The 25,584-nt window shown below is 38.5% G+C and overlaps 2 protein-coding genes across 2 annotated transcripts; both read left to right on the plus strand.

Moving 5' to 3' along the window:
• Positions 1-130: 130 nt before the first annotated feature.
• fbln5 (fibulin 5) lies at positions 131-10,272 on the plus strand. Its single transcript, XM_033988033.2, has 11 exons — positions 131-563; positions 651-705; positions 907-955; positions 1,064-1,381; positions 5,418-5,540; positions 5,975-6,091; positions 6,412-6,528; positions 7,132-7,254; positions 7,335-7,461; positions 8,628-8,823; positions 9,693-10,272. The coding sequence occupies exons 1-11, from the start codon at positions 532-534 to the stop codon at positions 9,852-9,854; spliced, it is 1,419 nt and encodes a 472-aa protein (XP_033843924.1). The 5' UTR covers positions 131-531; the 3' UTR covers positions 9,855-10,272.
• Positions 10,273-10,337: 65 nt separating this feature from the next.
• LOC117390324 (tandem C2 domains nuclear protein) lies at positions 10,338-23,996 on the plus strand. The gene is made up of 12 exons (XM_033988035.2): positions 10,338-10,585; positions 10,955-11,023; positions 11,432-11,626; positions 12,351-12,509; positions 13,628-13,704; positions 16,769-16,838; positions 17,724-17,824; positions 18,972-19,088; positions 19,574-19,765; positions 22,377-22,491; positions 23,233-23,432; positions 23,583-23,996. The coding sequence occupies exons 1-12, from the start codon at positions 10,582-10,584 to the stop codon at positions 23,691-23,693; spliced, it is 1,410 nt and encodes a 469-aa protein (XP_033843926.1). The 5' UTR covers positions 10,338-10,581; the 3' UTR covers positions 23,694-23,996.
• The last annotated feature ends 1,588 nt before the right edge of the window (positions 23,997-25,584 follow it).

The raw sequence follows: 25,584 nt of genomic DNA on the forward strand, positions 1-25,584 counted from the left end.
CCAATGACAGACTTAAGTTTTTTTTAAAAGGTGACAAGTGAAAAACAAAAGTTTCTTTTCTGGCTGTGCGTCTCGCTGTGCGTAAAGCAGTTGTCATTTTTGGTGCGTCGTGTGTTCCAGATGTGGACACGCGGTGCCAGATGTCACGGCGCTGGAGCAGAGGAGGAGCTGTGCGTCTGAACAGACGCTCTGTGTGCTCCTGCCTGCGGCCTCCTGCGGCTCAGAAGCGCCGGGACACGGAGGAGGTGCCGCTGATCGACTCCAGCTGTGCGGAGAGCTGTGGAGAGTTGGGACAGTCATTTGCATTGCAAAGTAATCTGCAGCGACAGAGACGGAACAGGCCGCTGTGGGAACACTTCCCCTCAGCAGTTGGTGCGCGCGGACAGCTAATGAAAACCTGGTGCTCGCGTAAAGGCGCGTAGTGGAGGGGGCTCTGTGTGCCCTGCTGGAGAGAGGCGAAGGGAACTCGAGAACGAACGGGTCGTCTCGTGTTTGAAGGAAACTTTATAGAAGCCAAAACAAACTGTTGAAATGCGTGGCTTCAGATTATGCTCCTCCAAGAGGTTTGTACTTATCCTCCTGCAGTTTTCAAAGGAGAGTGGAGGATGGTTTCTATCAAGTGTCTAAAACGTGAATGCGTCTCTTTTCAGGATGTTGGCAGCTTTGGTATTTATTCTACTTTTTATTCACCCCGGGCACGGACAGGTAAGACGCACTGTGACCTTTCATTCATTTGCTCTGACAGAGTATTATTCAAGTCAAGTGCACAACTCTGCAGCTGTTTACTCAACATTAAAGGCATTCATGTGTCTTCAGACTTAACTTTAAAGTAATTAATGTCTTAGTTCTGTGTCCTCAGACTTGTTGAACATTAAAGTCATTAATGTGTTAGTTCTGTGTCCTCAGACTTGTTCGGAGGGCTTTGCCTATGACAGAAGGGGTCGACAGTGCATAGGTAAGAGCTCATTGATCTGCGGAATAGCAAATATCTGTTATAACTCCAAAGTGCACACAGCTCTCAGATGTTTTGAGCAGGAATGTCCTTATCCATGCTGTTCTCCAGATGTGGACGAGTGCCGCGTAATCCCGGATGCGTGCAGAGGAGACATGCGCTGCGTCAACCAGAACGGAGGATATCTGTGCCTCCCGCGGGGTCTGTACAGCCAGCCCTACAGACCCGAGGTCCCCGCGCTGCCCGAGCCGTACCCCGACACTGGAGTGGGGGCAGGGGGGTACCCAGATGTCTCCGGTGGGGCGGGAGCTTACCCCGAGAGCTTCGTGCCCGGTCCACCCCGGTCTGTGGAGCCCAGCTACCCCCGCGTCAGGGGCACAGCTCCCTGCATTTTAGGATACACTCTGGCAGAGGACGGCACCTGCAACGGTGAGTTTTCAGGACCCAGCTGCAGGAGGGAGAGTTTGAGCTGGAGCCTTTCACAGATTCACTCATCACTGACCACATGGACCTGTGTGTTCACCAGGTCAGTTTGCTCTGACATTGTTCATTGGCAGTAAACACTGAACAACTGTCCTCATGCGATTAAAGGGATTACTCTTACTTCTAGAGATGTGCTTATCTTCAAGGGGGTGCAACACTCCTGCTCTAGTCATGTCATGTGGTCCCAATCAAAGTTGGTCAACTCTTGTCAGCTGAATGAGGACATGCAGATCTGTGCAGGAGGTTTATGGCCCTAAACACTGTGTCCAAGTGATGATAGGTGTTCAGAGCTGAGCGATGTTCAGCCTGGATTCTGAGAAATACCTAGAGTCGGTGATTTCCCTTGTGCTTTTTTTGACATGAGCGATTATGATCAATGAACAAAGGAGATGTTCAGCCGGTGGTGCAGACCCTTGACTCCGTCCTGGTGCTTCACATGTTTGAGTTAAGGGCACTTTGAGTGTAGTTGCTGCGTCCCATTCAGAGCCTTAGTTTTTTTGGCTCTTTGTCGACAGGAAATATTACCTCTGTTTCACAATCGCAGCTGTTTGACAGAGTGACAGCTGTGCCCTCCAGCTGTTGTAACGCTCCCCATTACCTCAGGACATAAAGTCACAACGTCCAAACTCCTGATGGACATTTGGTTGATTAATGTGAGGAAAATGTGCATGTATATTACAACATGCTATAGGAGTATAAAGCACAAAGCAGCTCCTACAGTTTGTATGCTTTTGTTGGGCAGAGCAGGCATGCACTCTTGTTTGGGTAAACTACACCTACAAATGCCAAAGATGAAGTCATCCTGTGTCTGAGGTGCATTTAGAACAAGCAGCCTCTGTGGGAGCAGTTATAACAATGCCCACAGGCTGTTAGCGGGAGCACACAGGACTCTACAAATCGAGTTACGACACAAACACTGGATTATGAAAGGACATTCAAACTATGTGCACAATGAGCCATGATGTGAATCTAATGGGTTTTATCTAAAGCAGTAACCCACCTCAGGTCTGTAGTTTCTATTCTCCTTAATGAGGGAAAATAAATAAAAGAAAAAAGAATGAATGGTTAGCCATTGTTTAAGCTGGGAACGATTAGATGAATGGTGTTTTATGTATTGATTATAATTAATACAAGAGCAAAACAATAAATCACTATCAAACTGAAATTTAAGTTTCACAAGTATTAAACGGCTCCAATTAGTTATACAATAGAATACAAAGAACTAAATGTCCTTTTGGATGGGTTTCTGGTAGTTGTTTATCAGTTCATTCATCTGAAGAGAATCCTACTTTTTAAACATACATTAAAAATCGAATCACAAATGTAGTACAGCCGTAATTTGAGCAGAACAGTTTAATTGCTGTAGCTGTTGGCATTCAGTGAACTCAAGTTTTATGGGCAAAGTCCGTCTGGAGTCCTTCACACTGCTGCTGCACTGACGTATACAGATCAAAGTAGCAGCATTATAAAGACTGTAAATATGTAATATTCTAACCTCTATTTCTCCATCAGTCTTCATGAGTGGCAGTTCTGACTTAAAATAACATTACACAGTTTTGTAAATACTGTAGTTTTCTTCATGAAGCTCGGGGTCGGTGCAGGACACCAGTGCAGTGTGTCAGAGCTTTAAGCCGCTCTATTAACTGGGCCTTACACATGCATAGATGCATAAACACGCCTCTGATGTAATTACTGCTGATGGACACTATTAACCTGAGCCACAGACTGTGACTTCCTGTCTCAATCTGCAACAAGCTTCACTTTGTATTTCACACTCCACCACAGCCCCAAGTGAAAGCAGCTAATAGGCTTCATCTTATGTTGGCACAAACCTCCAGTTTGGCAGTTCTAATATAAGACACTATGCAGACAATTAAACTTTAAATATACCTGTTATTACTGCTGCTTTGATTAGATGTGAGACATGATGAGGTTAATAGCTCCAGTTCAACCACAACAGGACCACAGATTGAAGACAGATGGGGAGTAACTCAATCTGGATTGCAGCCCGGGTGTAATCCCAGAGTGTCACGTTCAGCCTTACACAGAATTGTTTTTTCCTTAAAAACTCTCCAGCCCAATTTTGAGACTGTCATAGTTACCTGGAGAAGGTCATCCTTGCTGACTTAAGTGCAAAGCCTCTGAACGGACTTCACACCTGGTTTGGTCTTGGTTTGGTCTTGGTTTGAGCCCAGTTTAGTCCTGATGCAGTGGTTTGGTCCTGTTCAAGTTTTGATTTAGTGATTTTTGGAGAAAAAAAGTTGCTATTCAAGGAGCATTTGAAAGAAGACAGAAATATGAGCCAATAAACAAATACAATAAGCCCATGCATTGTTTGTAGAAATCTAAACTACAAGATTTTTTTCTACAGAAATGTCTATAATTATATATCATATTTAATTAATGTTTCCATAAAAGATGTTTTGTTCTTTGCAGATGTACTGTGCCGCTCTGGTTGTCGGTCTTGCCTTGCGAGTGTGAAATCACCCTTTATCATAGTGATACAGTGATTTGTAGAAGACCGTCCTCACAGGCTTAAGTGCAGGGCATTTTTGATAAATGACCTAAGTAAGGTGAAGTGAAAGTGTCCTAGGACACATGTGCATAAAACAAGCCCTCAGAGGTTTTGGGGGCAACTAAACAGGTGCCACAACCTTGTAGCTTTTGGCTTCGGTCCCAGGTCAGCGCCCAGTCGTCCCAGTCCAGCGTCTATGGTCCAAGTTGGCACCGCCACCGTGGTTTGTCTGCCCTGCACTGACAGATGTTATCGCTGCTGGAGCTGCCTGAGAAAACAAAGTTTTCATTTCCCACCCATTTCCCCCCTGTGTGCTGCAGAGAGTGGTGACTTCATGGTCTGAGAACCGCACAGAGGTGGAGGTTCTGGTTCTTCATGTCCTCAAAAGGAAATGCGTGTGTTGTGATGGAGAGAATTATCCACTGCAGGAATTCAGCTGTAATCTGATCGCGCTCAAAAACAATTGGAGTTTGATTGTCTTGAAATCTGAACTGTTAAGTCGAGTGTTTTTGGAGCGGGCGAAGTGATGAAACCAAAGTGTTGGGCAAACAAGCTCTAAGAAGCGCTTTATTAAAATGGAACAATGGCCTTTGGTGCATGTGACCAGCCTTAATGTGGCCCAGATGAGTTCATTATTGAGCCAAGCAATGCATTAAGTGAGACATCTCTATGGCACAATGGAACTTTTGTGCCCATTCTCAAAAAGTGTGTAAGTGATAAAGAGCTACAACTAAAATGTTTGATTTTAAATGAATATATTATTTCACTGATTATTGCACTTTATAAAAATACACATTAATTAACCTTAATAAAACAGGAGCAAATAAATAATTAGGAGTGATTCAGGTTTTGTATCTGCTCAGCTAACACCCTGACCCTGATCTCCTGACCTTAACCCCCTTAATAAAGCATTTATATTTATTTTTTTGTTGAGGTGAATTAAGGTGTTGTTATTATAAAGTGGTGGACTTCCATGTCATCATTTTACATTTAGTTATTTGTTGTTGTTTCAAAGCAAATATATGGATTTTAAGTCATCGTGTCATATTTTTTGTGAAATAATTTGGCCTTTTTAGACAATTAGACTCTAGACCGTGGCCAGTGGTTTACTTTAATCTACTTAGTTTTGTTTTACTATCTATATATGTGGTTTGTCGTCTGATCCGAAAGTTGGCAGTTCGAATCCAGCTCTCAATAAAAATGAATGCTGACGTTGTGTCCCTGGGCAAGACACTGAGCCCACTTCACTCCCATTGTTTGTGTACACTGCTGTATGAATGTGTGTGTGTGAATGGGTGAGTGGTTCCTTGACATAAAGCGTTTTGAGCCTTGAAGGTGGAAAAGCGCTCGATAAATTCATGACCATTTATAGTAACCATTTTATTGTAGTGTAGAGGAGAGAACAGCATAAACAAAGTCATTATAATCTGTTCTGTTCTGACCTCTCCTCTTTCTTTTTCTGTGCAGATATTGATGAGTGTGAGACCAACTCGCACCACTGTAATCCCACTCAGGTGTGCATCAACACGGCCGGAGGATACACCTGCTCCTGCACCGAGGGCTACTGGCTCATCGGGGGGCAGTGCCATGGTGAGAATTGAATCTTTGTCTTCAACGTTTATTCATCTTTACTGATCTTTCGGGACCTTTTCATCAGTTTCATTCAGTTTATGGTAAAAAAAAAACAAAAAAAAAACAACATTTAAGTCTCTTGGGAAACGGACCTTACTTTGGAAACTTGGCAGCGGTTAGTTGCTTATGTGTTAGCTAAATAAAATGATTAACTGTAATGAGGATGACAGGAGGAGGAATGTAAAGGAATGTAAACTATGCACAAAGCAGTTTCAAGCGTTCGCCATAGCCAAGTAAATGTTCAGGTCAGGTGAGGACAGTGGAGTCTCAGAGATAGCAACAGTTAAAGGTTCACTGCTTAAAACTTATGAACGATACTGCACTTATCTACACTTCTCTACGTGTTTCACCTCATATGATTTTGCATCGCCAAATCTCCCCTTATCCATCAGATATTGATGAATGTCGCTATGGTTACTGCCAGCAGCTGTGTGCCAATGTGGCGGGGTCCTACTCCTGCTCCTGTAACCCGGGGTTTGTGCTCAACCCAGACGGACGCACGTGTCAAGGTAAAAGTAGATACGACTCTGGTTAATAACTTTATTTAAACCGTAATATTTAAATGCTTTTTACTTTATATGCAATTTAAGTTTATTACATGGTCAGTTTTTCATTCTGACGTTTCCTCTTTGCATTTTTCTCCTCTTTAAATTGAGGTCATGATAGTAAAATATAAAAGGATAATTCTTCCATAGTAAAAAACACTCATCTATATCGCAGTTTTGATCTCAACATTTAAGTTTTATATTAGTTTTTTATGCAAATTAAGATCATTCTAATACTCTAAAACTGAAAACTCTAACTTAATCTGCCCTCTCTTTCTCTGCAGATGTGGATGAGTGTGAGGAGGAGCCGTGCAGTCATGGCTGCCTCAACACTTACGGTTCATTTATGTGCAACTGTGACGAGGGTTTTGAGCTGGCTGCCGACGGGACCACCTGCATGGGCAAGTGCACCCTGCTGTACTCCACTTTACCCAACAAATATAGAACTCAGAGGTGTATTTTGATGTTTGTGTGAGTTATTCTGTATTGTCCTGCGTTTGAGGCTTTGGGGCTCAGACAGTCCCCGCCCACTGCTCTGTACTTACCCATGATTATTTAAAAAGTCTGATTCCAGGTTAAAAATGTTAGATAAAAAAATGTCACATAGCCTTTTTTCAACAATAAAAACATATAAATGAAAAGCTAGCACTATGTTTTGAACAGGAAGTCAATGGAAAGGCAATTCGTACACAAAGTAATTCAAAGCACTTTACAGAATAAGTGGACATTAAAATCACAAAAATCAAAACATAATAACCACAACTAATCATCATAAGATTAACATTAAAACAGAAGATGAACCTGTTTCTACTATTAAGCAGTTTTAGATCAATTCTGCCGTTTACAATGAGCCAAACGTCTGCATAATGTTATAGATCAGGACTAAATATCACAAAAAGTATTATATGTACGATTGGAGATTATTGGAGATTGATTACGTGTTTTATTTTTAAATTGTGCCATGAAATCCACATAAACCTCTGACTCTTGTTCTCTCTCCTCAGACCTGGATGAATGCAGTTTCTCTGAGTTTCTTTGTCAGAACAGATGTGTGAACACTCCGGGCTCCTTCACCTGCATCTGTCCTCCCGGGTACTACGTTTACGAGGATGGCAGGAGCTGTGAAGGTAAAAAGTAAAAACTGAAATCATTTTTTATTTTATTTTCTGTTCAGTTTCACCTGATTTCTGTGTTTCTAATTCTCCAGATTATAATGAATGTGAAACTGGAAACAACACGTGTACAGTGAACCAAGTGTGTTTCAACTACCAGGGAGGCTTCACCTGTCTGGACCCGTTACAATGTCCACTACCTTACGTCGAAGTCAGCGACAAGTGAGCACTGCTAACACAATAAAACATCACATCATGGTTAAAGGACAGGTCACAGTTTCAAGTTTATGTACACAGCTCCTAGCTTTAAAGTTGTACTCTGTAATTTTTCCGCTGGAGGGTAGAGCTTCATGAAACAAAATGTCTCTGAATCTGATGACAGTATCTATACCACCTAAGCTAAACAGGGCCTAGTGCAGACTGCTGTTGTGTCGTTAGGCAAGATACTTCACGCACTCTGCCTAGTGTGAATGCACGAGTGGTTGGTGGTCGTCAGAGGTGCAGACTTAACAGACTTGTTTCTGTCAGTCTTACTCAAAGCAGTTCATGTTGAAGTAGTTTACTGCTGTATTTTAGTGTCAGGGCCATAAACCTCGATATATAATGAAATATGTTATAAAATCTGCATATGAATCTGTCTTTTCCACGACATTTTTGATCATGTGGTCTACAACTACGTAGTCCCACTTAATTTTATTATTATTATTATTATTATTAATTTTATTTTTTTTTACTGTTAAAAAAAAAAGATGTAGTCTATCTGTTCACATTTGATATAAAAATACATTATATTCTCTTTTCATTGTGATGTAGACACAGTTCTACAGATCCCCTCATATTTTCTTGTGGTTGAACTCAGATTAGATCAAAAAAATTTGTAGTAACACAAAATACTTAATTTCAGAAGTTAAAATGTTCAGATTTACCTGTGTATTATAATATGATGCCAGGTAAGAGGATGTAAGATGAAAAGGTGAAAGGAGGTTTGGGGGTCCTCCTCATGGAAATTTTGTACAAATTAGGTGTATTTTATTTTCTAGAGAAAAGAACCGCTCTTTCTACTATGATGATGGACGTTATAGTCTCCATCAATTTGAAATCCAATAATCCAAATGGACCAAATGGTGGTGACATAATATATATTTTCCAGGATATTTGGGCTTTTTTCTCATTTTCTCTGTTCTATTCTTTTCATATCTGTAAAACAGGCAAATTACTTTTCAGGTTTTCCAAGTTTTCCCTGTTCGTGGGAACCCTGTACCCTTAATTTTACCTACCTCATATTATATAACATTTTAATATAACACATAACACTAAATGTTATACAGACCTGTAGGATGTTGTGATGTCATGTGAAACTCAGCTCTTGTATTATTTTTGCTGCTCAGTCAGTGCATGTGCGCCGCTGAGAACCCCCAGTGCAGAGACAAACCATTCACCATCCTGTATCGCCACATGGACCTGTCCTCTGGCCGCTCCGTCCCCGCAGACATATTCCAGATGCAGGCCACCACGCGGTATCCGGGCGCCTTCTACATCTTCCAGATAAAGTCCGGCAACGATGGACGGGAGTTTTACATGAGGGTGAGTGCTTAATGGACTTAGACTGTTTATAGAATTTTGATTTTCCAGTGGAACCAGAAACTGCAGTTGTGTTTAACAGTAAGAAAAACTTGAAAACACACGAAAATGTCAGTTGAAGGTTTGTCTGAAATGCATTCTCTCATTAGGTCAGTGGTTCTCAAAGTTTTCTCACCAAGTACCACCTAAGATAATATTTGGCTTTCCGAGTGCCACCAGATCTAAACCTGGACTATGTCAGATCTATATTAAGGCTAAACATGGGATAAAACGAGACTAAGCCCATAATGATTAACCCAAAACATAATCTCTAAAACAAATACTCAAAGTTTAGAGATATAGGAAACACATACATCATTTTTATCAACCTAATAACTTCAACTTTGGCACTGATGATCATTCTTACCTTTTTTTTTTTTTAAGTTGCTGATGGTTTTCCAGTTTGTGCGCACATGACTGCTGTTACTGTATGTCAGATTGTATAACAGTAAAGAAAGATAACAGTGCCATCTACTGGACTGAATTTGACAATTTAAACAAAAGGTTAAAGGGCAAATAGTAATTAAACAGCAGCCACTTCCCCAAGTACTTTTTACTTTCAAGACGAACAGTGTATTTATTGTATTTAAATAATGCATGTTTTATTCCTGAATAATTGGTCACAGATGGTCTAAAGATAAAACTCTTTGAATTTCAACTTTCACTTTTTATTTAACAAATATTAGCAGTGTCTTAGGGCTGGTTGTTTAAATTTACGAATAAAATTAAAGAAGAATCCTGTTTTATGGAGTACATGTGTTTTTTAACCAGCAGATGGCGCAGTTGGCTATGCATAATTCATCTTAAATGATCTTTTCCTATGTCTTTTTCAGCAAACCAGTAATGTAAGTGCAACGCTGGTTCTGACGAGACCAATCAAAGGCCCTAAAGTCGTGGTTTTGGATTTGGAGATGGTCACCGTCAACAATGTGATAAACTTCAGAGGCAGCTCCATCATCCGCCTGACCATATACGTGTCCGAGCACCCGTTCTAAGCAGCACCCAATGAGAACACCCACTGTGATCACCCGCTGTGAGGTCGGGTTACTCTAATGGACCGCATCACTCTCCCCTTTTACAAAGCCTTCGTCACGATTCGCCTGAAGTAGCTATTGGTGTCGGTAACATTACGTCACTTCTGTGTTTTAAAATTATGTCATTTCTCCTGTACTGGGAAAAGCGATGACAAAAAATCACCCTTTTTATATGGACACTTTTCTTATTGTTGAAAATGTGGACTGTTTACATAGGAATATTTATATACAAATTATAATACATAACCAGCTTTACTCAAATTGCACTTATGGTTTATGAAATGTTCCCAGTTTATTTTAAAATTCAATCGGATATGCAAAGATGTAACACAATCAAACATTTTCTGAATATTCGATCACACAAAATAAATGTCTTCACCACTTATGCTGTTTATTTTGACATAATATTACAGATGATATCAGCAAATATAATGTTTACTCTTTGTAACTGGATAGCCGTAGGAAGAAAGTAGCCAATGGGAAAGCGGCGTGTGTTCAAAGAAGCTTAAATAGTGTCCGGGAATGAGACAGCCTTTTAGAGGGAGGGAGAGAGGGAAAGAGGGAGGAGGAGGAGAGACAGAAAGTGAGGGAGCAAGGGGAGAGAGAGTAAACCTGAGCATTCTGCAGTACAACAGCCGGTGTGGACAAAGCACAACCAAACTTAGCTCTGTTGTGTTCAAAGCACTGGATGGGTGAGTAACTCTTTAATTTACTTTAACATATTTACAGTTTAAAGTTGCATTTTCATTGAAGAATAAACCACCAGTACTAATAAAACTACTACTTCTACTACTACTACTACTGAGATTGAATGCTTTGTTAATGTTTAGTTAATAGTGGCTCACATGAGTATTTAAAAGGCAAAATTCAAGAAACTCCAAGTAAAATCTGATCTGTAACTTTGTCTTATCTTTTGTTTTCCCTAAAATTTTTGTTTTCATAATGCACATCTCTCCATTGAAACTATTACATAGATCTGTGTGTGTGTGTGCTGTCATTTTTATGGATCAAACTGTCGATTCTACATTAACTACTTCAATCTAACGGTGCGTCTAATCTAGACTGGACCATGGAGTGCTTCAAAAACTGTTGCAGAACTTTTACAAAGAAGAAGGAGCAGGAAACTCAAGGTAATTTCAACATTTATACACAATACTTGCACTTGCACTGGTTTTCAGACGATAATTCAAGTCCCAGTGGGGGGGTACACAGTCAAGCTTCTTCTGGTACTTCACCTGGTGTTACTTCTTTGTTCGTTTTAGTGCTGTTTTCTCGTGAACTATTTTCAAACCACCAATTAACTGTACCGTTCTGGGTCAATAGAAAGTCAAAAAAGTCAGAAAGTCTTGATTCTAGATACCAGCTTTGTATTATTTGTGTGTAGTTTTACTGACTATTTCTGTTATGGTTCATTCTAAACTAAATAATACAAATGATCATATTGAAATAAGTATCAAATCGCAGTGTTTGTCAGAAAAATCAGCCCTAATTTGTTCTCATATTCCATTATAACCCCCTTTTTGTTTTGTTTTTTACAGTAATCACGATGAAGATGCCGCCCCAGGACCCGGTCCAACACCAGCCCGTGGAGCAGAGGGGCGTCCCAGAGGATTATCTCTTGTCCAAAATGCCCCCGGACGGTCGTGTGGTTCCCTTCGTCCTGCCGTCTTTTAAACCTTCCTACGTCCAACCCAGGGGTCAAATGTTCCCAAACCTGCAGCCTGGACCACAGAGTAAGTTATTGTTTTAATGTGTTCAATTTATTCAATGTTTTTATTGATTTATTCTGGGCAGTAGTTCATAGATGCTTCAAGATTTGTCATAATTTATATCTTTTTTGGCTCATAATGTCTCCAAGTCTAATGAACTCACCTGGACCCTTAAAGAATTCACCTCTTTTTCATAGTAGAGGTAAATTATCAGCTAAAAAGGTGTTTAAAATGAGAATAAATAAATATATGAATACATTAAATTAAAGTAAGTACTGTATTTCACATTAGTGTTTATAAATCACTACTATGCACTGGCTAAATGTAAAATCGCATGGCCAACATCACAATTTGAAGGTACTTAGCAAACAAAATCACAAAATATACCAGAAATAGATGTGAATTAGACCTACAAACATGTTCCACTCGTGCAGGTGATTCTTGAAATTGTTTATGAGTTAACATTTAATCTCTCAGATATTAACAATCTTGGGTGTGTTAAAATGTGAACTTTTAACATAACCTCACTATTTAAACATAAATCCCTATGTTATAAGAAAAATTGTAGTAAAATCGTAGTAAAATATGTTCGCAAAATCATCTATTTAATCACACTGAAATAACATAACGTGCTCACATTATATTCTAGGTTTTCATATCTGTATTTTCATTCAGTTTTTCGTCTTTAGGGTTGAAATTACAGTATATCTATGGACCATTTTCCTTTATTTCTTTGTGTTTCTCGTAGGTTCTGCCAGGTGCACATATGCAGAGAGAAAAGCAATGTTATTGGGCTCCACCTTCAGCCCTGAGTCCAGTCTCCACCAGATACAAATGGCTGAACACAACTCTCCTGGTTCAGTGCGACGCGCATCAGTCAAGAACAGACACCCACAAAGCCCCAAAGGTGAGTCAGCGTCTGGCCCTATCTCGCAATGGCCCAGTTACACTTGTTATCTCATATTTCAAGCTTCTAAAACTGGTTATGTTCTTATTCATCGACTCTGTGTGGTTTAAATTTGGAAAGTGCAGGGTAATCATGTCTGGATTTATTTTATTGTCTTTTGTTCTTCCTCTGCTGAAACAAAATAAATAGTTTTGAACAATATTAATTAAATAATGACTCAAATCATCATAATAAGTCACATTTGGTGCCTGTTTTTTATATAACCCAATAAAATTCAGGATAATTCACTTTATATATAGATTTTTTTGGCAAATAAATACTTTTGAATAATATTAATCAAATAATGTCTCAATCATAATGTTTTAAATGTTTTTTTCTTCTTTCATAACCGAACAGACTTCAGATTTGCTACGTGTCTTTTTATATAACCCAATAAAATTCAGTATAATTCACCATATATATACAGTTTTTAGCCCTGACAAATGGCAAATTTATAGTTTCGAAATGTTATCTCATATTTCAAGCTTCTAAAACTGATTATGTTCTTATTTATCGATTCCTTGTCGTATAAACAGGGTTAGATCAAGGTAGTTACTGAGTCATTCCAGTTATTTTGTGGCAGTTTGATTAATTGTAGCTTATAAATATTTCACTATACTAAGACAGATTCTACAAATACATTTATTACTGTATTTTCTGGAGTATAAGTTGCACTGGAGTATAAGTCGCACCAGCCAAAAAATGCATAGTAATGACGAAAAGACCCCCCATATATTTCACATATAAACTGCATCTCAGTATAAGTCGCACCCATGACCAAACTATGCAAAAAAGTGCGATTTATAGTCCAAGATAAACAGTATAATCCCAGTTATTCCCATCTGATTAACCTGCTGTTACTGTGGTGTAACCAATGGATTAATTTCAAGACATTTTTAAAAGTATTCCCTAAAAACTACTAATTACAATGAACTTTTTGCTAATATTTTGTGAGAAATCCTACTAACTGTTACTGTTCACATACAATAGTGCACTACATTGACTGGGAACTAGCTAAAGCATCATCATATCTTGTTAAATTAGTTATAATTTTGTATTTATTTGTTTATATGTTGCAGGTCGCGCGCTCAGGTCCAGTGAGCAGAAGTTGAGCAGCTCCATGTTTGACCTGTCGTCTCCTCAGGGCCGCATCCAGGTGAGAGGGCCTTATCTGGGCTGCACAGGTGTCAATCTGCGCAAGAGTTTCCACAAACACCAGAACTGTACAAACAAACTCTACATGAGTTTATGAGCTACCAGGGGAATTTAAATGATTCACTGTATGCTTTAGGCTTATATACAGTCTGTGGTTTAAGATAAGACCTTTACTTGTCCCACTGTGGGGAAATTCAAGTGTTGCAACGCACAGTTCTGCAAGAGAAGAGAAATAAACCCTCAAAAATCAAGATAAATTAATAGAAAATTGGATATCGAATCAGCTAAAATGTTCAAATGGCTCCCAAATGCTGTTCAAAAAGAGAAAAAATAAATACATCTGTAAAATCTAAGTAGGAATCTCACATAAGTGTTTATTCATCAGTGCGCTAACGAAATTTAAACCGTGGCTCAGCTGGTGTTAGTGTTTTTCCACTGATCCGATGGTTAGCGGTTCAAATCCTGCTTTTAAACATCACTGGTAGACGAGTCAGATCCGTTGACCCACAGGTTGGCGTTGCGTTTCCAGCTCCTCCAGATGAATGCTTTGAGCGCTTTGAGTGTCTTGAAGGTGGGAAAACGCTGTATAAACATGTGGACAATTATCATTTGTCAAACTTGTTCAGAAGCGTGAGGCAAACGTCACAATTTTAACATTCGTGATCAGCAAAAAAAGCAATTATTGAAGTTACACTGCAAACAAGAACACATCCTGTCTTGATACCTGCCGTACGTGTGACTTTGACCTCTACGTCGAATGTGATCGTTGTATTAGTTTAGCAGTTTATATTTCAGTCTTAATGATGTGTTTAAATGTGAATTTTTAACACAATCCTACTATTTAAACATAATGTTCTTTATTTGTGCCATAACTGGGAAGCTAATGTTTCAACTCACAGTTCAAAATGATATAAAATACTGGGAGGGGTTATTAAAATTCATTCATTTAAAATTACTAAAAAGGAGGAGTAGGCTAAAACTTTTATTTAATTATGCTCTTTGGGATATGGTAGGGTATGGTATTTTGCAACAATAAATGAAGACAAATCATTTTCTTCATTTGCAGAAAAGTACACAAATAGTTTCAAACAATATTAATTAAAAATGACCCAAATTATCATACGTCACTTCTGCTAACATGTTAACTACCCCAAAACATTTCCCTAACCCTAATCTTAACCAAACTTTACAAAAATAACCGTGTTCCTAAACTTCATCCCTTTAACCATTGTCCATCTGCGGAGTTTGTGTGTTGTGGCGTTGCCGTAGTAACGTGAGCGGCATCACAGCAGAGTCCAGGATGTGAACAGCTGGGTACAGTTAAACTCAGACCCACGAGATACTACTGTTGCGATAAGACGCTCTGGTTTGTTTTAGCCTCACTGGACAAGATTGGTGTATTTATTAGTATCTCTTTTTATGACGGCGTCTTCTCAGCGCGGTGCCAAACTGACTACGAACAGCACGGACTAAATGACAAAGGGTTTGCGTTTGAAAGCGGGAAGGACGTCTTGGCTATAAATAGAGATTCCTGTCATTATATCTATGTGTAAAACTGTGAAACTTAACCTATAACAAATACAAAATGTTCAATTGTCATGGTTATGGTGAATGTTGGTTCATATAAAGAGGAACAGATAATATTTTGAACTAAATTAAGCTGAATACCATCATTAAATGTGTAGTTAAAGGTTTATTGTGCAACTTTTGTGATGGAAAAGAGGAACTCCACACTTGTTTCTATGGAAATGCTACCGTTTTGCTTGAAGTGTTCCACAGTATAGCATAGAGTCCCTGTTTTTAACGTTTTATATGGACTTACATACTTATCTGTTTTGCTTGTTGTTGTTGTTTTTTTTATATCTGTATTGTATTTTGAACAGGGCACCCATGAAAAAGAGAGTGTAAGTGCGCTCATTGGGTTCCATTGTATAAATATAGATTAAGATAAAGAAAAAGAAAGAAAATTAATGCAACATCTTGAAATACATGCATTCTTACTGTGAGCAGGGTCACTTCTCCACAGATCTGACCAGTAATTTCACTTGGTTGCGCCACCAGCTTGTCTCTATGCAAATGTAGAAGTTTTCCTGTTATTCTGTAGTGAACTGTAGTGGCGTACCAGAAAAGTTCCATAGTCTAGTACACATGACAATATCCCTTTCCCTGTTGTACTTTTCCCTTGTCCCTGTCCCATATCTAATCCCTCTTTATTTCCTCTGTACCGTGACGTACACTGAGCTTTGGCTGTCGTTTAATTAGCTCAAATGTTTAGTCTGGCAACACTTTAAGCAAACAGTAGTATGTAATAAAGGGATGACCGGAACAGCTCCATAGAAATAGAAGTAAACAAATAAACTTTAGGCTGATGGGAAAACACATGTGAACTAGGACAGGTCTTAAACTGTCGAAGTTTAAACCAAACAGAACTTGAAGAAAACGCTACATGTTTGGTGCGACTTTCTGATTTAAAACCTGTTCATTTAGACTTGGTTTTGTCCTGGTACAATGAGTAAATGAGTGCTCCTCCAGACAAATTGGTTTCAAAATAGTTAAGTGTTCTGTTAAGTGTTAAGTGTTGATCTAATTTTTTCTGAATTTTATGCATTTTTACCATTGACTGTATATGATTTTTACAAGATCAACACAAGAATCAGCACAGAAGCAGAGCAGGAGACACGAGTGAGAGCTTTGTGCACAGAAAACATACTTTATCTGGCATCATATTCGCTAGTTTTTACATTATCATTATTATTATTATTATTATTATTGTAGTGCAAAGTTTTATTTAGATTATTAATCATTTCAAAGGGTAAACACACTTCCACTCTCTGTTTGAATCATTTTAAACAAATTTGCGTCTTGGTAATTTCTCTCTGTGATTAGTTTGTAGATAAAATTAGTTCTCACAGTGGCGTCTGTCATATAAATAAACCCAAAAAGAGCCGTTCAAAAATCTTTTGAACAACCGGATCCAAAATATTTCTATAAAAAATTTTTAACTTTATTTTGTAAAATCCCTGCTCTAGTTCTGGTTTGATTCTTTGCTTTTTGTTAATTTGCAGCGGTTCGACTCGGCTTCCAGTGTGTTCAGCAGTGAATCTTCCATGAGGGACTCCATAGAAAGCAGCCTTGGTAACATCTTTTTTCTTTTCTTTTTCACAAGGTAACTGTTTATGTAATCCCTCAGTCATCCAGGTCTGATCCTTAGAAAAAGAAACATTAAATCTGTCACTGGGACAATGTGTTGTAGAAGTGAAGGCGTTTTAGTAATGTGGTCTACTCTATTCAGTGTAGTGAAGAATGCAGTGAGCGTTAAATTGGAGAAACTAAACAGCCACTTCATAAGAGAATGTACCAAAAACATCACAAGAGCAGCTCAGGACCCCAGTCTGCTGTGCATCTCCATCTCAAAGACACTAGTTGACAGATATTTGATATTTTCTGGTGGAGGGTCAGCACCTTCTTGCCTCCATGTTATTGCTTGGCCTAAAATGTTCTGTAGTATGGCATTACATTTATAGAGACAAAAAGGTGGTGACTCAAAATAGTAAATATTAATTGTACATTTCAAATCAGATTAACGAGCTTTTTGGATCAAACAAGAAAATATGGAAAAGATGAGATGCTGTTCATTGTTCAAGGTAAATTTAGTTTGGCAATGATCCAGCTCATTCGTTCAGTCACACATACACACATCTTTATCTGGAAATATGACAACAGTGTAGACTAAAAGAACATTTTTGAGTCTTTTTTTTGAGTGTCTAGATACTAGGGTTGTCAAAAGTATCAAAAATCAGATACTAATTGACCACTATGGAACCTACTGGACGACCGAGGGATTCCACAGTATTATGAATGTTGAAAATGACACTCTAGGTGTTTTTAATTATCATCGTGGTATCAGAAACAGTACTGCATATCCAGTCTATTCCTTAGTGTTGATATTTTAGTTTGAAATTGTACCACCGTGACAACACTTCTGCATACATTTGTTTTTCCTCTTTTAATATATTTCAGATTCCATCACGTTATCAGGCGACGAGAGAGAGTTGGGTAAAGTGTGTGTTCGCGTGAGTTATCAGGAGGCTCTGGAGCAGGTGTGGATCACTCTGGTGCAGGTACGATTTCACTGGGACAAAACGCGCCCTTGTCTTCCTCAAAGACGCCTGTGTCCCCCCTGTATGGACCACCTTTCAGCCCTCAATGCTCTGCTAACTTTGGCTCAGGCAGTGGGGGAGAAAGGTTTGCTCTTTCAGAAGGCAAAGTGCGGCTTATTTGAGACTAAAGTGTGTGAAAAGCAACAGTGGATGTAATGGCGTTTTAGAGAGCCAGAGATACGCCTGAGCTATCAAAGTCTTAAAACCCTACTTTCAGCGTGAGGTTCTTTGCTACTTGTATGACCAAAGAATTATGTATACTTAAGTGTACCCTTCAATTTTACTGTGCAAAAGTACAGAACTTATGCATACGTTTTAACTTCAAACAAGATGTCGAAGAAGAGATCAAATTCAGAAAAAGATTGAAAATGACTGAAAATATACAAAAAAAGCAAACTGAAATGATCACTTTGTATATGTTTATTTAGCAACATTTTCACATCCAATTTTATTATGTTGATCCAAAAAATATGTCCGTAAAGCATTTAAATCAATAATAGTGGAGTGTGTTTTATAGTTTTTTTTTTACAGTTTTATAATCCATATTTGTTACCTTGGTTGACATGTTTTGTTTTTGTCCAAGTTTAGACATATTCACTTTAGTCCAGAAAAGCCGGTGCATACCTTGTAGAATGGGACTACAATTTAAGCAAAAAACAGCAACAAACCAAAACCAAACAAGTTTTTGAAAGATCAAACTTTAAAATACATTTTTGATTCAGATTTGTTATTTCAGATATAAGATTTTCAGTCAAATAGAATCATTTATATCGTAGTTAATGCTTAGGGGTGATTCATCTCAGTTTAATATTTAAGTAAAGACGACTGTGTGTCCCTCAGTCGTCCAGGTATGACCCATAGCAAAGGAAACATTAAAATCTGTCAACTGGACAAAAACCTGTAAGAGTGAACACGCTTCTCTGCTCATCCAAGCTGCTTCTTCAGTTCTGGTCAGTTTACCTCTGGACACTGCCTTATCTGTCTGAAAGGAGGAGCTGTTGAGGAGGGAATCTATGTTTCTCTAAAGGGGCCAGTTTGTCCAATGGTATTTGCATAGAACCTCTGACCTGTCCTCTCTATAATCCCTTGTGCGTTTGTGTTTTACCAGTGCTCAGACTTATGTTTGACTCTGGATGGAGGAGAACAACAGAAGATCGGGTTTAAAGGCATCATCACTGTCCCTAAACCAATTCAGTTCAAGAGCTCTGTCAAGGCGTATCAGCAGGTAAACGACACCTAAAACATGTACGACTCAATACGGTCAGTGTATAATCTGAGGGACTTCTATCAGCGCACTTTTTTGTTTTATGGTTATTTTCAAGCACATTTTTCTGTATTTTAGCTAAATAAATGACAATATATTCGCCTCCTTACTGTTGGTCAAAAATTGGTCAAAGATAGGGACATTTGGGACCGTTTTTGTATCAAACTGGGACAAATAACTGTTTTTTTTACTGTTCTGTCTGTCTCTAGTAACATTACAGTCACACAAGCTTGTTTGCATTAGCTACCAGTTTTTCAGTCAGTCACTCTCACATTTTTTGTTAAAAATCTAAAAAACCTAATTTGTGCTAATGTGTGCATTGTGTCACCATGGTAACTAGTGAACATTCCACCATACACATACATGAAGAGTATCAGCTGATTATTTTTGCCACCCCTGTGTGCATAGAAATGTTCATACTTGTCTTTCTCTCTGTCCCTCCGCAGGACGTCCAGTTCATGGAGACCTTTGTGTTCTCGTTGCGTTTACAGCAGTTGCGTTGCAGTGCTCTGGTCCTCAGGCTTCAGTCTCACTCGTCCCGCAGGAGGACAGTGGCTGAGGGCGTCCTGTCACTGCGCACCCTCGGGTCCACAGAGACTGAGCACAATATTGAGCTCAACACACCCTCAAAATCCTCAGTAAGTACTGGCCCCCACCTGTTTTTCTTTTTGGGCTCATGTGTATAAAGATTTTCAATACACATTATTCATCTGGGGTGGCTCTCAGATGAATCATGGAAAAGGCTCAGCGTTCATGCGGATAATTCAGTCTGATTGGGTGAAGCGATGCAGAAAAAACTAACTTTTTCACACAACTAGATCTAGAGAAAATCATCAAGTGCTCTGCCCTTTTTCAAAACAGAAATCTGTGTTTCTGTTGCTTTACATCACTCATTCACACATCCGTGACAATATTCCATAGTGTGGGATTTGTCTGGGATTGAAACTCCAACCTTTCGATCAGTGGCTATGACTGAGCTATGACATCTTCCCTTATAAATATTTCCTCCTATTTTAATCCTACTAATTAAACATACTAGTATCTACTGTAGTTGTATTTCTTTGCACAATTGCAAAAGTCCAAAGTATGCAATAAAAAAGAAAACATTTGGTTAATGTTACCTTTTTATTGTCTCTCACTGCGCTTTGATTTCAAACTGCTCACTTTCCTGCGTAATAAAGTATCTCATTAAGTTCTCATTAACTTTTTAAAATCTTGATATATTTTTAGTATTTTCATGACAGTAAGGAGAATGATCGCATTGTCTTTGCCTTATAAAAAAGCTCCTATGATGCATCGTGGTCCAGTGGTATTTAAAAAATTGTCCTTAAATAAAGACTATCCTTACCATTGCATAATCCCAAGACAGAATAGCAAGGAAGTCATTTGGGGCCATTTTTAGACAATTATTTGATTACAGAAAAAATGCGGTTTTGCTGAATGCTCGACATGGAAAGTAGGTCATCATATAAAACCTCAAATCATTTCAGCAGCTCTCAGTGGTTACGATAAATGGAGCGGTGTCTGGCCGTAGCTGTAAGATCTGGGCTGTTTTTGTACTTACAGCTTCAATCAGACAGGAAATACTGCCGCGAGGGACACTTTGGATCCAACCAGTGATTTGTGAAATGAAAGACACGCATTTTCAAATCTGTCTGTCAAAAGACGAGACCCCAAAGTGAACCATTTGGGAAACACAAATATGGAGTATTAGTTTGTATAATGTAAAAATATATATACTTGGCTGTAGTTCTCCCGGTGGGGGAGGACTACAGCCAAGTATATATATTTTTACATTATACAAACTAATACTCCAGATTTGTGGAGTATGGAGTATTAGTTTGTATAATGTAAAAATTATACAAACCTCCCACCGGGAGGAGGCCCCGGGGAAGACCCAGGACACACTGGAGGGACTATGTCTCTCGGCTGGCCTGGGAACGCCTTGGGGTCCCACCGGAGGAGCTGGAGGACGTGTCCGGGGTGAGGGAAGTCTGGGAGTCCCTGCTTAGACTGCTGCCCCCGCGACCCGGCCCCGGATAAACGGAAGAAAATGGATGGATGGATGGATGGGCTGTAGTTCTGCTAACGTAAAGGGCTCGTATTACACGTCGTATGTTTTCTGATCTATGTTATAACATTGTTTCCTCGTCAAAAACAGACCTGGAGTTGTGTTTTGTTTCATTCACGCATGTTTAACACACAGTCCTCCTCTCAAACGGAAAACACTCTGTTCCACCTTGTGATGTCATCATGTGGTAATACAGGAAGTGCTCCACTGTCTTTTTAAACTCCACACACCTTCACTGGAATCATTTGGATGATTTCAGCCCTTGAATTCCCGACCTCTACTGAACTAAAATTAAAAGGTAGCTGTTAACTTGAAAACTAGCACTTCATGACATCACAAGGTGGAACAGAGCATTTTGAACTTTGGAAATTTAGACAGACTAATAAACTAGGATTATTCAAACATGCGTGAATGTTTTTGATGAGGTTCCAGTGTCAATTTTGTGTAATATAGGACCTAAATAAATCCTCTGTTGTCTTTTATTGATTTGTTCCTATTGATTTTATTTTCTTGTTTTATTAGATTTTTTTTTGTTTTATTGGTAATTGTTTTATTGCTTTTATATACATATTTATTATTTTAATTTTGCTATTTGATTTTAGTTTAAACATTGATTTATTTAACTAGTTTTTTTTGGGTTTTTTTATAATGTATTTGTGCAGCACTTTGGAAACTGCATTTGTTTGTGAAATGTGCTATATAACTAAAGTGGATTGGATTGGATAAATAGAACCTGTGCTGTGACTAATACTGACAACATAGCACCAATTAAAGGGACGCTGTGTAACTTTTCTAATGGGGATCCGCCATCTGCTTGCCTGCTCCATACAGACATTATTGCATTAACTGAAACATTCCGCAGTATAGCATTAAACTCATTTTTATCGCAAAAATAAATACACTCACTTTCATGCTTTCTTACTCTGAGTGGGATTTCCTTTGCACAAATCTGACCTGCTTCTCTCCACAGCAATATGATTAATGCCATACTGTGGAATATTACAGGCAAAGCAATATCCTGGTTGGGCATACAAATTGATGTCCATTTACTGGTTGATGTTGGCTCAGGTTCAGGCTGTCTTATAATGATCAATCTTTTATTTAAACAGTGCAGCTCCAGTTACTTGCAGGATTTGGTCAGTATTGTTCTTATGTTCTTATGTCTTCCTCTGCCGCAGATGTGTCACTCAGAACTGCACCTCTCCACCTGTTTCCAGCCGGTCAACAGTCGAATCCAACTCCAGATCTTCACAGCACAAAACCTCCCCCCGTCCTCTTCACCGCTCACTCAAAGTACGTACCATCAGCATGTGTATAGTATTAACAGTTCAAGTTTTATATGATTGATGATGCTTTAACATGGTGATTTCAGTTCAGCCATGCATGTACAGTACTGATTGTAATTATAAGAGATAACTGTCAAAAATAAACAAATACTAAACTAAACAAACAAAATGGAACCAGAAATTAATCAGAAAAAGCAAAGACAAAACCCATATGGATTCAGTGGATTCATTTAACAAAGTCTAAATCTGGACTAAAGTGAAGATAAGAAACAAGTTTAATTTTTACACATCATTTTTTTGAAAGTCCTCACTTGTAGTAACAGTTATTTCTATGTAATATTCTGATGCGTCTCAAAAACAAGTTCTTTTTACACATGTATGGGGCGACAGTAGCTCAGTTGGTTGAGTGTTTGTCCACTGATCTGAAGGCTGGCGGTTCGATTTCCGCTCTCAACATAAACATCATCAGCTAGATCCACTGACCCACAGGTTGGTGGTGGATCCCACAAATGAATACTGTTGTTGTGTCCTGGGGCAAGACTATTAACCCACCTTGTCTTGAATGTGGAAAAGCTCTATATAAAAATGTGATCTTTTACCATGTGTTTTATATCGTATTTGTTAAAGATAGGAATAAATTGGTATTATTTTATGTTGTGATATTGTGTAAATTGGTATTATTTTATGTTGTGATATTGTCTAGCATATTGTGTTCTACCTATAAATCTTATGTTTTCTTTCCCTGTAGCATTTTTCGTGAAGTCTGAGTTGCATCAGTGTGGTCATGTTGTGATGAAGAAGAAGACCAAAGCGGTGAAGGCGTCCGGAGGAGTGTGCGAGTGGAAGGACACGTGTCACTTCCTGTTGGAGTCTCTGGATCAAGCTTGTTCTCTCACCATCAGACTGTACAGCCGTTCATCTGTGCGCCGGAAACAGTGTCTGGGACAGGTATGTAACCCATGAATTATACTTAATTTGATTCATAATTTTCCTTGATGTAAAGCGCTTTTATGGTGTCTTTTAGTGTCAGAAAAAAAAGACACTAAGGCTAATGCATCAGTATTATCATTATTACAATGTTTTTATCCATGTTGTCAGATTGTTTTGGGATTCAACAGCCCCATCCCAGAGGCAGTGGACCAATGGAAGGACACGATGGCTCATCCAGAGAAAGTGGTGACTGCCTGGCACCGGCTGAGCCCCCCCTGAAATAACCACCTCTCATCTGCAGAACGCAAAAACATTACATAGACCTCATTAAGGACTTTATAAAGCAATGCACAATAGATTTTTATAGACATTTGAACTCCCTGAACCAAGTGTTGCATTGGTTAAACAAAACTGAAAGTGCTTGTTTTTATAGTTGTATTTGTATTTGCCAATATTTGCTAACATCACTAGGTTAATGTTGAGGCATTCACCCATTTTATTGCTACTTACTGTAAAGCTTATAAATGTTTACAAAATGGTATTTCCTTTATATTAGAAACAAACTTTATACATATACATAACAACTTATATTGTCATTATATTGTTAGTTGCTGTTAACCCTGGTAGGTCTACAAAATATTATTGTTTTTGACGTGCACTTTATTTTTATTACAATGTATTTTAAAGGTTAGTATGATTAAATTACTAGTTGAAAGTAATGAATTGTTTGTTTTTCAGCTTTATCAATACTACTATACAACCCGCTGTGTTGTGTGTGTGTAACAGTCCTTGGAGAAAAAAATAGCATGAGATTTTGAACATGTGCGTACAGTAACTGCCACTGTAAAAATAGGTCACCGCTTTGCCACTATTTCAAAATCACTGTAGAGGCTGCTGAAAGAAATTTCAAAGCAAAGTCAATTTAAAAAAAAAAAGAAGACAATTCATGACTGTGGTTATCACGGACAAACTGCTCTGGAAAGAACATTGGTGTAAGGACAGATAAGCAATCATATACAGTGGGGTTATGAAAAGTTTTGCTATTTTGAAAAGTGGCTAGAAAAACAGAAGCGGCATTTTCTTTCCTGTTGTCAAAACTATGGCTTGATTTTATGATTCAGGTCATATTAAATCATGTTGATCCAGTTTTAATCCTGATAATTGTATTCTAACTATTACAGAATCAGACTTTACTTAATAACAACTGGTGAAATCTGAGAATGGAGCCAAAATGATGAGACTGAATCACAAGAGACGTGTAGTTTCAATCATAGATTTTATTAATCTTTTAGGTAGTTGAAAAAAAAAAAATCTATGAATCTGCTTAAAAGCTTCTAGTAAAATAATTTAGTAAAAATAACTGAATTCAATTGTTTTTAAACGGGCAGTGGTGTGGACAGCTACGTGTTTACATCAGTGTGAAGGACCCCTCTCCTCCAGGTGCTCTGGGTGAGGCAGCAGAGGCACTTTTTAATTGACTAAAATACTTTAATTAGTGAAGTTTATCTAAAGTATGGGACAATGTATGAAGAGCCCAGAGGAAGTTCGTTTTGGGGAAAGAGGGACTTTTCAGAGAAAACTCGAAATATGTCCCCATTTTACATCAGTGGACCTGCAGGATAAAATAGTGAAGCTGGCCCTGTATAATTCTGCAGACAGGACACACCTCAGAGGGACAGAGGACACAGGTGGGTCTGTTTATTATACTGTTTTTGGTTGTGGCTTGTCCTTTTGTCTCTAAACATCAGATGAAGTGAGTGTAGTTGAAGCGTCACTGCTCCTGTGTCAGATAAATAACTTTGATTATGGCAGAAACGTCTGTTACATCTGCTGAACGAAAGAACGACCTGTGAACGACTCCTGAATGTGCTGTGAATGCTCATATAGAGATGGACCGATACCACTTTTAATAAAATGAGTATTTCATTTAGAGTACTCGCCAATACTGCGTAAAAATACAGTTTCAAGACATTATTTTTCCTGGTGTTTAATTATAGTGGTAAATCTAATTCATTTCATAGGATTTTTATAGTACAGCCTACCATTTCTTCTTAAGAATACTTATTTGAGGCTGTTTAAAATTTCAGCTGAAATCAGAAATCAGTAGAATTAAATAATCGCCTGGCTTTAATATTGCAGTTGCGCTAACTGCTAACGAGCTAACTGCTAA

This window comes from Periophthalmus magnuspinnatus, chromosome 22 (assembly GCF_009829125.3).
Source record: "Periophthalmus magnuspinnatus isolate fPerMag1 chromosome 22, fPerMag1.2.pri, whole genome shotgun sequence".
In the NCBI taxonomy this organism is placed as follows: Eukaryota; Metazoa; Chordata; class Actinopteri; order Gobiiformes; family Gobiidae; genus Periophthalmus; species Periophthalmus magnuspinnatus.